This window comes from Orycteropus afer, unplaced genomic scaffold, assembly GCF_000298275.1.
Source record: "Orycteropus afer afer isolate SDZICR_OR568_19922 unplaced genomic scaffold, OryAfe1.0 scaffold00212, whole genome shotgun sequence".
In the NCBI taxonomy this organism is placed as follows: domain Eukaryota; kingdom Metazoa; phylum Chordata; class Mammalia; order Tubulidentata; family Orycteropodidae; genus Orycteropus; species Orycteropus afer.
The window spans coordinates 4319142-4331740 of record NW_006921799.1 but is presented as its reverse complement, the minus strand read 5'-3'; the positions used below and the strand labels follow the sequence as shown (position 1 = coordinate 4331740).

Genomic DNA, 12599 nt, shown 5'->3' with positions numbered 1-12599 from the left:
TCAGGACATCAGACGACGTGCAGCATTGGGAAAGTCAACTGCGAAGGAACTGTTTCAAGTGCTGAGGAGCAAGGATGTCTCCTTTGGGACTAAGGTGCGCCTGACACAAGCCATGATATTTCCAGTTGCCTCATATGCATGTGAGAGCTGGACAATGAATAAGGGTGACCGAAGAAGAGAATGCTTTTGAGTTGTGGTGCTGGCGAAAAATGCTGAAAGTACCATGTACTGCTAAAAGAACTAACAGATCTGTCCTGGAGGAAGTGCACCTGAAATGCTCCTCGGAAGTGAGAATGCTCAGACTTCGTCTCACCTATTTTGGTCATGTTGTCAGAAGGGACCATTCCCTGGAGAAGGATATCATGCTTGGTAGGGTGGAGGGTCGATGAAAGAGGGGGAGGCCTTCAACGAGATTGATTGACACGGTGGCTGTGGTGATGGACTCAGGTATAGCAGGGATCATGGAGCTGGCACGAGATCGGGCAGTGTTTCGTTCTGCTGTACATGGCATCACTATGAGTCAAATGACTCGACGGCACCTCGCAGCAACAACAACAACAAAAAATAAATAAATAAATAAATAGTCTTCTTACAAAAGAGAATTGATTAAATTGGATATAACAATAGCTGGTCTCATATCTTTGTGGTCTATAAGTTTAACTTTTCTTTAATACAGATCATCAGACTTAAGTTTATTATTTTGGTATTTATTATTTAAATTTACAATAATATGATGACTTTTTAAAACTTGGTGTTTGATGTTTGTTTTCAGCAATTTAAATAAAGAAAAGTCAGCTTTACTCCAGATGAAGAATCAAATGGCATTAGATTTGGAACAGCTTCTAAATCATCGTGAGGTACTTTTCCCATTTTGTCATAATTTTTACCTGTGTAGTCCTTTCCAAAGGCCGTGTTGAGTAAAGATTATTGGCTCTCAGTTGTCCTTGTTGATTAATGGGTTCTCATGTTTGTGTCTGACTATGATCTGTCCCTTTTTATTCTACTTATGTGATACTTTAATTCTTATTCCTAGAATGCCCCTTGTTGTGGCCCTGTTATTGCCTTGTTCATGTTCTCTGTCATTAAATATCCACATTATTTAATAATTATGTCTTTTCCCACTAAACAGTAAATTTCTTTATGGTGCTTCAGTCTGTTGATCATTATAATCCCAGTACCGAGTATAAAATATTTTTTCATTTGATCCTCATGAAAGATCCAAATTATTTCCTGTTTTATATAGAGGAAAATGAGTCTTACGGCTTATTTAAGGCCAGTTAGTAACTAAGAGATAAGACCAGTTTTGTTTTGTTTCTTAAGTCACGTTTATTGAGGTAGAATATGCATACAATGGGGAAAAAAAGTGAGGATTACTTGAAGCACTTACTGATGAAGATTAGAGACAACAGTCTGCAGTATGGATTACCTCTCAACATAAAGAAAATGAAAATCCTCACAACTGGACCAGCATCACAATAAATGGAGAAAAGATTGAAGTTGTCAAAGATTTCATATTACTTGGTTTCACAATCAATACCAATGGAAGCAGCAGTGAAGACATCACACGACATACTGCACTGGACAAATCTGCTGCAAAAGACCTGTTTAAAGTGCTGAAGAGCAAAGATGTCTCCTTGAAGACTAAGGTGCACCTAACACAAGCCATGCTACTTTCAACCGCCTCATATGCATGTGAGAGCTGGACAGTGAATAAAGAAGACCAAAGAAGAGTTGATGCTTTTGAGTTGTGGCATTGGCAAAGAATGCTGAAAGTACCATGGACTGCCAGAAGAACTAACAAACCAATCCTGGAAAAAGTGCAGTTGGAATGCTCCTTGAAAACAAGAATGTCTTCATCTCATCTACTTTGGTCATATTGTCAGAAGGGACCATTCACTGGAGAAGGCTATTATGCTTGGTAAAGTGGAGAGTCAGTGAAAAAAAGGAAGGTGCTCAACAAAATGGATTGACACAGTGGCTGTAATGATAAGCTCAGGTATAGCAAGGATTGTGGGGCTGGCACAGGAGTGGGCACTATTTCATTCTGTTGTACATAGGATCATTATGAGTCAGAGCTGACTCCATGGCACCTAACAATGACAACAACAAAATTCACCTTTTTAAGTGCCACTGGTATGATTTTTTTTTAATAACATACACATTTTTGTAACCACCACCACCACATGTAGAATAGTTTCATCAACCCAAATGTCTGCTCCTTTTGTAACCAACAGTTTTCCTCAACCCTCAGCTCTGTTGTTGTGTTGTTAGAGCCTGCCAAGTTGGTTTCAACTCAGGGACTCTGTACAACAGAATGAAACACTGCCTGATCCTGCACATTCTCCCAATCATTGCTATGCTTGAGACCATTGTTGCACTCACTATGTCAATTCATCTTGTTGCGGATCTTCCCCTTTTTCACTAACCTTCTACTTTACGAAGCATGATATCAATTCTTCTGCAGTCTGTTCTGTTCTGTTCATTGTCTAGCTTTTACATGCATATGAGGCTATTGAAAGTACCTTGGTTTGGGTAAGGCGCACCTTAGTCTTCAAAGTGACATCTTTGCTCTTTAACACTTTCAAGAGGTCTTTTACAGCAGATTTGCCCAATGCAATACATCTTTAATTTTTTGAGTGCTGCTTCTATGGGTGTTGATTGTGGATCCAAGTAAAATGAAATCCTTACCAATGTCAATCTTTTCTCCATGTTTAGTGGTCCAGTTGTGAGGATTTTTTGTTTTTTTATGTTGAAGTATAATCCAGTCTTTGATCTTCATCAGTAAGTGCTTTAAGTCCTTGTCACTTTAAGCAAGCAAGATTTTGTCATCTGCATATTGCAGGTTGTTAATGAGTCTTCCTTCAATCCTGATGCCACATTCTTCTTCATATTCTCCAGCTTCTTGGAATATTTGCTCAGCATACAGATTGAATAAGTACAGTGAAAAGAACACAACCCCAACGCACACCTTCCTGATTTTAAATCATGCTATATCCTTGTTCTGTTTGAACATCTGCCTCCTGGTCTATGTACAGGTTCCCCATCAGCACAATTAAGTGTTCTGGAATTCCCATTCTTTGCAATGTTATCCGTAATTTGCTGTAATTCACACAATTGAATGCTTTGCATACGCAATAAAACACAGGTAATAAACACATCTTTCTGGTATTCTTTGCTTTCAGCCCAGAACCATCTGATATCAGCAATAATATCCTTCATTCCATGTCCTCTTCTGATCCGGCTTGAATTTCTGGCAGTTGCATGTCTATGTACGGCTGCAACTATTTTTGAATTATTTTCAGCAAAATTTTACTTGCATGTGATATGAATGATGCTGTTTAGTAATTTTCACATTCCGTTGGATCACCTTTCTTCTGAATGGGCATGTGTTAGACTGGGTTCTCTAGAGAAACAAAACCAATAAAACTTGTTGTTGTTGTTGTTGTTTGCCATCGAGTGGGCCCCCACTCATAGCGACCCCTCCTTGGGTTTCCGAGGCAATATCACTACGGAAGTAGGATTGCCCAACCTTCCTTCCGAGGAGTGGCTGGTGGGTTTGAACCGCCAGCCTTCTGGTTAGCAGTCAAGTGCCTTTAGCCACTATGCTACCAGAGCTCCTCAATAAAACTTATATATAGAGAAAAAAAAAAAAAAAAAATTAGGAAAATGGCTCACACACTTATAGAAGCTGCCAAGTCCAAAGTTCTTGGATCAAACATCAAGCTGGAGGCTTTTCCCGACTCTTGCAGCTATAGGGGCTGAGGAGCTCAAAGTTGGCAGGCAGCATGCTGGCTGTTGACTCCAATGAATGACGAATCCAAGATCTCCAGGCTGAATGGTGGATTGTTCGCTCATGGACAGTTGTAGGCAACACAACAGAATCCCGATCCACAGAAGAATGTCTTATTTCCCAGGATGTCCATAAATATACTGGAAGCAGGCCACACCTCTAGGGAAACGCCCTTCTAATTCATTGGCTGCTCAAAATCTAACCATCTGATCCCATCATGGGAATAACCACATCACAACTGCTTACACCACACAGAATTGTGGTCCAGCCAAGTTGACACACAGCTCCAACTATCACAGGGCACAAATATGGGTCTCCTCCAGTTAGTTGGCCAGGTAGCTCTCTTCCACTTTTCTTGGCATAAATGAGTGCATGCTTCCAGTGTTACAGCCATTTGTTGAAACATTTCAGTGGATATTCTGTCAATTCCTGGAGCTTTGTTTTTCACCAAGTCCTTCACCTTGGACTTGCTCCTTCAATACCTTTGGTTCTTGATCATATATATCTTCTGAAATGATTGACCATTAACCAGTTCCTTTTGGTACAGTGACTCTGTGTATTCTTTCCATCTTTTGGTGCTTCCTGCATTGTTCAATATTTTGCCCATAGAATCTTACACTATTGCAATTCAAGGCTTGAATTTTTTTTCCCTCAGCCCTATAGTAACAATTAATTTGTTAATAATTTTGCCTTTTCCAGATTGTTGTATAAATGAAATTACCAGTTTGTAGCCTTTTGAGTCTGGCTTTTTTCAAAACATGAGCATAACGCATTTGTGATTCATCCATGTTGTTGACAAATGATAGTCATTTGTTGTTCCTTATTACTGAGTAGTAAGTCACTGTACTGTATTGGGAGCTCTGGTAGCATAGTGCCTAAGGCACTTGACTACTAACCAGGAGGCTGGTGGTTCAAACCCACCAGCCACTCCTCGGAAGGAAGGTTGGGCAATCCTACTTCCGTAGTGATAACTGCCTCGGAAACCCAAGGAGGGGTCGTTAGGAGTCAGGGCCGACTCAATGGCAAATAACAACAACAACAACAAGTCACTGTATGGCTCTACTGTGGTTTGCTCAACAATTCACCGGTTGATGGACATTTGAGTGATTTCCACTTTGGGGCATCCATGAATAAACCTACTATAAGCAATCATGTATAGGTTTTTGTGTGAACATAAGTTCCTGTTTCTGTTGAGTAAATACCTAGAAGCATTACTATTGGATTGTATGGTAACCACTATGTTTATAAGGAGGTGCCAAACTGTTTTACAAAATGACTATACCTTTTGCATTGCCACCAGCAGTGAATGAGAGTTTTGGTTGTTCTACATCCTTCCAGAAGCTGGTATTGTCAAGTGTGGTGTTTCAATCCAAAGCTTTTTTTCCACTGGGTTACACTACCTCATCTTAGCCATATTTTCACCATTTTGTTATCCCAAAAGAGAAGGGTATGTTTAAAAAAAAAAAACATTGGTTGATGAATATACTGAAATCATTACTTCCTAATCTGGGAGAAGTATACCAGATATATGGAAAAATATTTTTGAGAGAATATTACTGAGAAAGATGTACTGGAGGATATAACTAGGAACATTTCAAAGGTATATAGAATAGAAATGGTGCTAGAAATGTCCATTGGAGTGAGTTTTCTTAAATATGTCCGTTATGTGATGGGTGAAAGGGATAAAATGGTGGTCCTGGACTAGGTTTTAGAGATGACTTTTGGTGGATAAATAAATCTAACAACAGGTTAACAGAGCTAAGAAAAGCTGCTCAGAAGAAATTTTCACAAATAATTTTAAATTGAATATGTAAGAGTTAGTAACTACAGATGATTATTTGGTCATTGTTGTTAGGTGCTATCAAGTCATCTCCAACTCATAGCAACCCTATCTACAACAGAATGAAACACTGTCCAGTCCTGTGCCAGCCCCACAATCCTTGCTATACCTGAGCCCATTGTTGCAGCCACTGTGACAATCCATCTCATTGAGGGTCTTCCACTTTTTCATTGACCCTCCACTTTACCAAGCATGATGTATATCTTTCTCTGGGGAGTTGTCCCTTTTGACAACATGACCAAAGTAAGTGAGATGAAGTCTGACCATTCTCACTTCCAAGGATCATTCCAGCTGCACTTCTTCCAGGACAGATTTGTTAGTTCTTTTAGTAGTCCATAGTACTCTCAGTTTTCTTTGTCAACACCACAACTCAAAAGCATCGACTCTTCTTCGGTTTTCCTTATTCATTGTCCAGCTTATTTGGTCCTAGCAACTATTTTTTTCATAAAACTGCAGAACAAATGTTTTTATTCACAATACCAATTCTGATTTTAAGGAATTATGATTGACTCTCAAAATACATGTCAGCAGTTTTAATTTATATCTTTCATATATGATACCTGGAATTACTATAGTCATGAGCCTATCTAAAAACTAAACTATTACTTACTAGATTGAATACTGGGTAGATTTAGAAGAAAATATGCCTAAATACTAGCAAAATGAACTACCCACTAAAACTGTCCACTGCTACGTGGCTTCAATGAAATATGCATAGATGCATGCCTAATAAAATAGTTGTCAATTAATTTTCATGTATTTGACACAATCTCAAAATTTCAGTAATTTTGTTTCAATAATCCAACATTGAGGCTTTCTTTCCTTAATGCTAACTGTTTAAAAAAGTAACTCTTTTCCTTTTAAAGCAGAGTAAAAGTTAAAGTTTAATTTAAAGAAAAAAACCTGATAAAAGTTGTTAATTTTTTTTAAGAAATAGTATAATGCTACTTGTATATGCAGGTACAAAACCTTGTGTAAACTACTTATAACAATGTAGAGTATCTGGTGGCCCATAGAAATGTTTTGCCATCCCTTTAAATGTTCACCTCATAAAACCAAGGGACCGCAAGATTGATTTACTCACTTTTTGTCTCTGAGTGTCATGTGGTGCTCAGAATAACCAAGGAATCCCAATTATAAAGAAATAACTGATTTTACCTTTTATTTTCCCTCCCTTCCCCTCTTATCCCTGGTAACAAATACAGTAAATTTCCTTCCCTGCATAGACCTTTCCTTGACTTTTTACAATAATGGACTCACACAAATGGTCCCTCTGTGAATGATTTATTTCACTCAGCATAATGTCCTCCTAGTTCATCCACATTATGAGGTTATTCACAAAATCTACATTATTCTTTAATGTTGCATAGTATTCCATTGTGTGAATGTACCATGGTTTGGTTATCCATTCATCTTTTGATGGGCATTTCCATCTTTTTGCTATAGTGAGTTGTGCTCTGATGAACATGAGTGTGCATATGTCTATTTGTGTCCTGAATCTCACCTCTTTAGGATATATTCCTAGTAGTGGAGTTGCTGGATCAAATGGTATTTCTATATCCAATCTTTTAAGGAAACACCATACTGTTTTCCACAGTGGCTGTAACATTTTATGGTCCCACCAGCAGTGTATGAGAGTTCCAGTCTCTGCACCCTCACCAGCGTTTGTTATTTTCTGCCTTGTTGAACTTTGCAATTATTGCTAGAATGAGATGAGATCTCATTGTTGTTTTGATCTGCATCTCTCTAATGGATAATTACCATGAGCATTTCCTCTTCTGTTTGTTGGCCACCTGTATTTCTTCTTTAGTGAAGTGTCTGTTCATGTCCTTTGCCCATTTTTGAATTGGGTTGTTTGTCTTTTTGATGTTGAGATGTTGAAGTTTTCTATAAAGTTTAGAGATAAGTCAGATATGCCATAGCCAAATATTTTTTCCCAATCTATAGGTTCTCTTTTTGGTCTTTGGATAAGTCTTTCGATGCACATAAGAATTTAATTTTTAAAAGGCCGCAGTCATCTAGTTTGTCTTCCACTGCTTGTGCATTTTGGGTTATGCTTGATAGTCTCTTTATGCCATTAATTAGGGAACCTAGCTTTGCTTCTGTTTTATCTTTTATGAACTTTATAGTTTTGGGTTTTACATTTAAGTCTTAGATCCATCTTGAGCTTGCTTTTGTGTATGGTGTGAGGTATGGATCTTGTTCTTTTTTTTTTGCAAATGGATATCCAAGTTTGCCAGCACTGTTTGTTAAAGAGGCTATCTGTCCCCCCATTTAATGGGTTTTAGCCCTTTGTCAAAGATCAGCTGTCCATAGATGGATGGGTCTATTTCTGTATTCTCAATTCTGTTCCACTAAGTCTATTTGTCTATCATTGTACCAGTACAACACTGTTTTGACTACTTGGCTGTATAGTAGATTTTGAGATCTGGGAGTGTGAGACCTCCTGCTTTGTTTTTCTTCTTCAGGAGTGCCTTGCTTATCTAAGGTCTCTTCCCTTTCCATGTAAAGTTAGTGATTAGTTTTTCCATGTCCTTAAAGAATACTGATGGAATCTGGATCTGAATTACATTGAATGTACAGATTGCTTTGGGTAGTATTGACATTTTCACAGTATTCAGTCTTCCTATCCATGGACATAGCATGTTCTTCCATTTATGTAGGTTTCTTGTAGTAATGACTTATAGTTTTCTTTGTATAGGTCTTTTCTGTCCCTGATAAGATTTATTCCTAACTGTTTTATCTTTTTGGTAGCTATTGTAAATGGTATTATTTTCCTTATTTCCATTTCAGAGATCTCTTTGTTGATATAAAGGAATGCAACTGATTTTTATGTTGATTTTGTATCCTGTCACTTTGCTGAACCTTTTTATTAGTTCCAGTAGTTTTCTTGCTGTGTCTGTAGGGTTTCCCATGTATAGGATCATGTCATCCACAAATAGAGATAGCTTCACTTCTTCTTTGCCAATCTGGATGCCTTTTATTTCTCTTTCTTGCCTTATTGTCCTGGCTAGGACTTCCAATGGGAGCTCTGGTAGCATAGTGCGTAAGGCACTTGACTGCTAACCAGAAGGCTGGTGGTTCAAACCCACCAGCCACTCCTCGGAAGGAAGGTTGGGCAGTCCTACTTCCGTAGTGATACTGCCTTGGAAACCCAAGGAGGGGTCGCTATGAGTTGGGGCCGACTCGACGGCAAATAACAACAACAACAACAGGACTTCCAATACAATGTTAAATAGAAGTGGTGATGTTATTTTTTTAAAGTAAAAATTGAGACTGAGAGTACAGTAAGGCAAACAAAGTTCCTAGGGCACGAAATGTTAAGAAAGCACTTATACTGAAAGTCATGCAAGTTAATGATCACCGCCTGAAAACCGTGCCTCCTTAAATTTTACATGCTAGGCTTCTCTTTTGCCTCACCATAGTCTAGGCCCTGGAAAATTCTCTAATATGAATTAACACTATATTTAGCTAAATTTTGCCAACTTACCACTTAGTGATTCATAAATATACCAAATGAACATTTAAAAGGCTTTCATCGTCTTTTTTTGTATTGGCAACATTTTAAGAAGGATATGATAGTTAAGGTTGTGTGTCATCTTGGCTTGGTTTTGTGTGGCTTAGCAGCTGGATGTTATTATTCCCCATGATGAGATTGTAATCGTCTCCATCGTGGATCTGCTGTGAGACCTTAATCAGTAGAAAGGGAGTTGTTTTCAGGATGTGGCCTGCTTCCAGTAAACACGGAGCAGCTTTGAGAAAGGTCTCTAGCTTTTTTGGCACATTTGGATCCTGTGTTTGGCCGAGTCTTCATCTCCAGTTCCTGAACTTGGACCAGTTGTCTGCTGTGTTGCCTGCTGATTTTGGGATTGTTCATGGAGTTGAACCAGTGGCCTATCATGTTGCCTGCTGATCTTCGGATTGTGCCATTTTACCTGCAGATCTTGGATCCCTCAGCCTCAACAGCTGACAGCTGTGTGAATAGGAAATGCATCCAGCTCTAGTGGGCCTGGAACAAGAGGCAAAGCTGATACCCTAAACGAAAGAGCCTTCCAGCCCCTAACCAGCACTCTGAATTCAGACTTCTAGCTTCCTAAACTATAAAATAATAAATTCCTGTATGATTTACAAAGTTATCAGTATGTATTAAATTAAAAAAAAAAAAAAAACAGGACAATTCTGTGCTGACAATTCTAGGACACTAAGGTATAGTCACAGAAGATTTTTATTTTTGATATGGTTGTTGTTTGTTAGTTGCAATCAGGTCAAGGTCAACTCTGACTCCTAGCAACCTTATACATAACCACCATTGCCTACCTAGTCCTGTGTCATCTGCATGATCTTTGATATGTTTGAGCCACTGATGAGTCTATTGTGTCAATAAGATATTATTAAGGGTTTCACTCATTTTCACTGATCCTCTACTTTACAAAACATGATGTCCTTTTCTAGCAATTGATAATTTCCTGATGGTGTATCCAAAGTAAGCAAGACAAAGTCTCACCAGCCTCACTTCTAAGAAGCATTCTGGTTGTATATCCATCATCTAAGATTGATTTGCTTGTTCTAGCACTCCACAGTATATTCAATATTCTTTGCCAGCAGCACAATTCAAATGCGTCATTTCTTCGTTAGTCTTAGTTTTTCATTATCTAGCTTTCACGTGCATATGAAGTGATTGAAAAGACCTGGCTTGGGTCAGGTATGCCTTAGTTATCAAAGTGACATCTTTGCTTTTTAAAACTTTAAAGAAGTCTTTTGCAGAAGGTATTCCCAATGCAATATCTCATTTGATTTCTTGACTGCTGCTTCCATGGATGTTGATTATTGATGTTTTCTATATTAGTAGCAGTGTAGTGGATTACTTAATATGGCCTTTCTAGCCATGGTTTTTGTGACTACCACCAGATGACCACGTGGGACAATGCAAATGTGAGATGCTTACTTATGTCCCACCAAGGAGATTGGATAGCTTGTTATAATGTTAATAAGGTGCATGGCATCCTTGTGTGGGTGGGACTGTGCAAATAAGGTGTATGGAACCCCAATGTAGTGTTTGGTCAATTTTGCCATCCCTCTGCGCTTAAAATGAGCCATCCCAGAGGCGGAAAGGGAGGTGGTGGGGATTCACTACCATCAAGAAAGAAGAGCAGGGGTGTAGTATATCCTTTGGATCTGAGATCCCTCCGCTGAACCTCATTGACCCAGGAGACAGAAAGAGAGCTCTAACACTGCTGAGAAAGTAAGAAGTGTGGCAGAGAAACAATGCCAGCTGAGGCTGCAGAACCATGAAACCAGCACGAGACAGAGTAATGGGTGTCATGGCCCATGGAGGAAAAAGCTGAGTAGCTTCAGGCAAGAAGTTTGCTGCCAGAATGGAGTGACCCTCTGTGGAACTAAAAGAGTTTTGTAACACTTGCCTGAGCAGGGCAGAGGCCAAGGGGCCACAGAGCTGAGAGCCTGAGGCCAGAGAGAAGCATGCTTGTGGCACTGCTGAGAAAAAGCTGTCTTGATTGAAGAACTCTAACCAGCATTGTTTCTGATCTTGAATTGTAACCTGTTACTTTCCTAAAAAAACTCCATAATCTTGAGTGTTGTCTGTGAGTACTGTGTGGCCATTGCCACAGATTATCGAACCCAGCAAAGTAGAGTGCCATGGGAAGGATAATTGGTGTCAGTATTGGTAAAAAGGTTGGAGGGTGCAGCACGTCTGACCTCTGACTCATGGGAATCAGCCTTGGGCTGTTGCTGATAGTGATTCTCTGTCGCCCTTGTGAAGTTAGAGGAGGTCTGATGCTACCCCCACATCTTTTTTGTGTACTGTGAGCTTAAAATATATATAGCTTAAAATTAACTCCTTTCACATTAGAGGTATGATGGTGGTTTAAATATTCAAAGTCCTATTCTAACTCATAACGACCCTGTAGAACAGTTTTACTTGTCCCAGAGGATTCCCAGGCTGTAAGTCTTGGGAGCAGACTGCCTCATCTTTCTCCTGCAGAGCAGCTGATGGATTTGAACATTACCTTTTGATTAACAGCCAAATGTTTTAACTACTGCACCACCAGAGTTCCCTGGATTTTAAGGAATGATGAAATGAATAATACCGGCCTCTTAATACATGGAGTCGCTATGAGTCAGAATCCAATTGATAGCATCTGGCGTGGTTTGGGTTTCATGATATTAATTTTTAGCATTTATTCATTCAAAAATAGTTCAATTTGTTTGTATATACAGTTGACCCTTGAACAATACGAGTTTGAACTACATAGGTCCACTTATATGCAGATTTTTTTTTTAAGATATGGATCTTGGAGAAATTCAAGAGTTAATAGACCACATCAGAGGAATTAAGACAACTTGATGGTGATGACTGTTCCTGAACCAGCACCAGATGAGGAGGAGGAAGGCACAGAAGAAGCAGTGCCAACAAACAAATTGACATTAGATGCTCTGGCATAAGCGTTCTCGTTATTCAGGACTGCTTTTGACTTCTTTTATGACATGGACCCTTCTGTGATACAGGCTATGAAACTAAAGAAAATGGTATAGGAAGGACTGATACCCTACAGAAATATTTCTACCAAAAACCAAACCCATTGCCATCGAGTCAGTTCCAACTCATAGTGATCCTATTGTTGTTGTTGTTGTTATGTGCTGTCGAGTCGGAACCGACTCATAGTGACCCCTCCTTGGGTTTCTGAGGTAGTATCACTATGGAAGTAGATTGCCCCATCTTCCTTCCAAGGAGAGGCTGGTGGGTTTGAACCGCCAGCCTTCTCGTTAGCATTCAAGTACCTTATGCACTATGCTACCAGAGCTCCTCGTAGTGATCCTATAGGACAGAGTGAAACTGCCCCATGGGGTTTTCCATGGCTGTAAATCTTTAAGGAAGCACACTGCCTCATCATTCTCCCATAGAGAGGCTAGTGGATTTGAACTGCTGACCTTTTAAAGCAGCCCAATGCT

General features: G+C 39.3%; 1 protein-coding gene across 1 annotated transcript in view; it reads left to right on the top strand.

The window, feature by feature from the left end:
* PIBF1 (progesterone immunomodulatory binding factor 1) overlaps positions 1–12599 on the top strand; it is a 529275-nt gene that overhangs the window by 345982 nt on the left and 170694 nt on the right. Inside the window, exon 15 of the mRNA XM_007948312.2 lies at positions 773–857. Within this exon, the coding sequence (XP_007946503.1) occupies positions 773–857 (85 nt within the window). The remainder of the gene's footprint in view (positions 1–772; positions 858–12599) is intronic.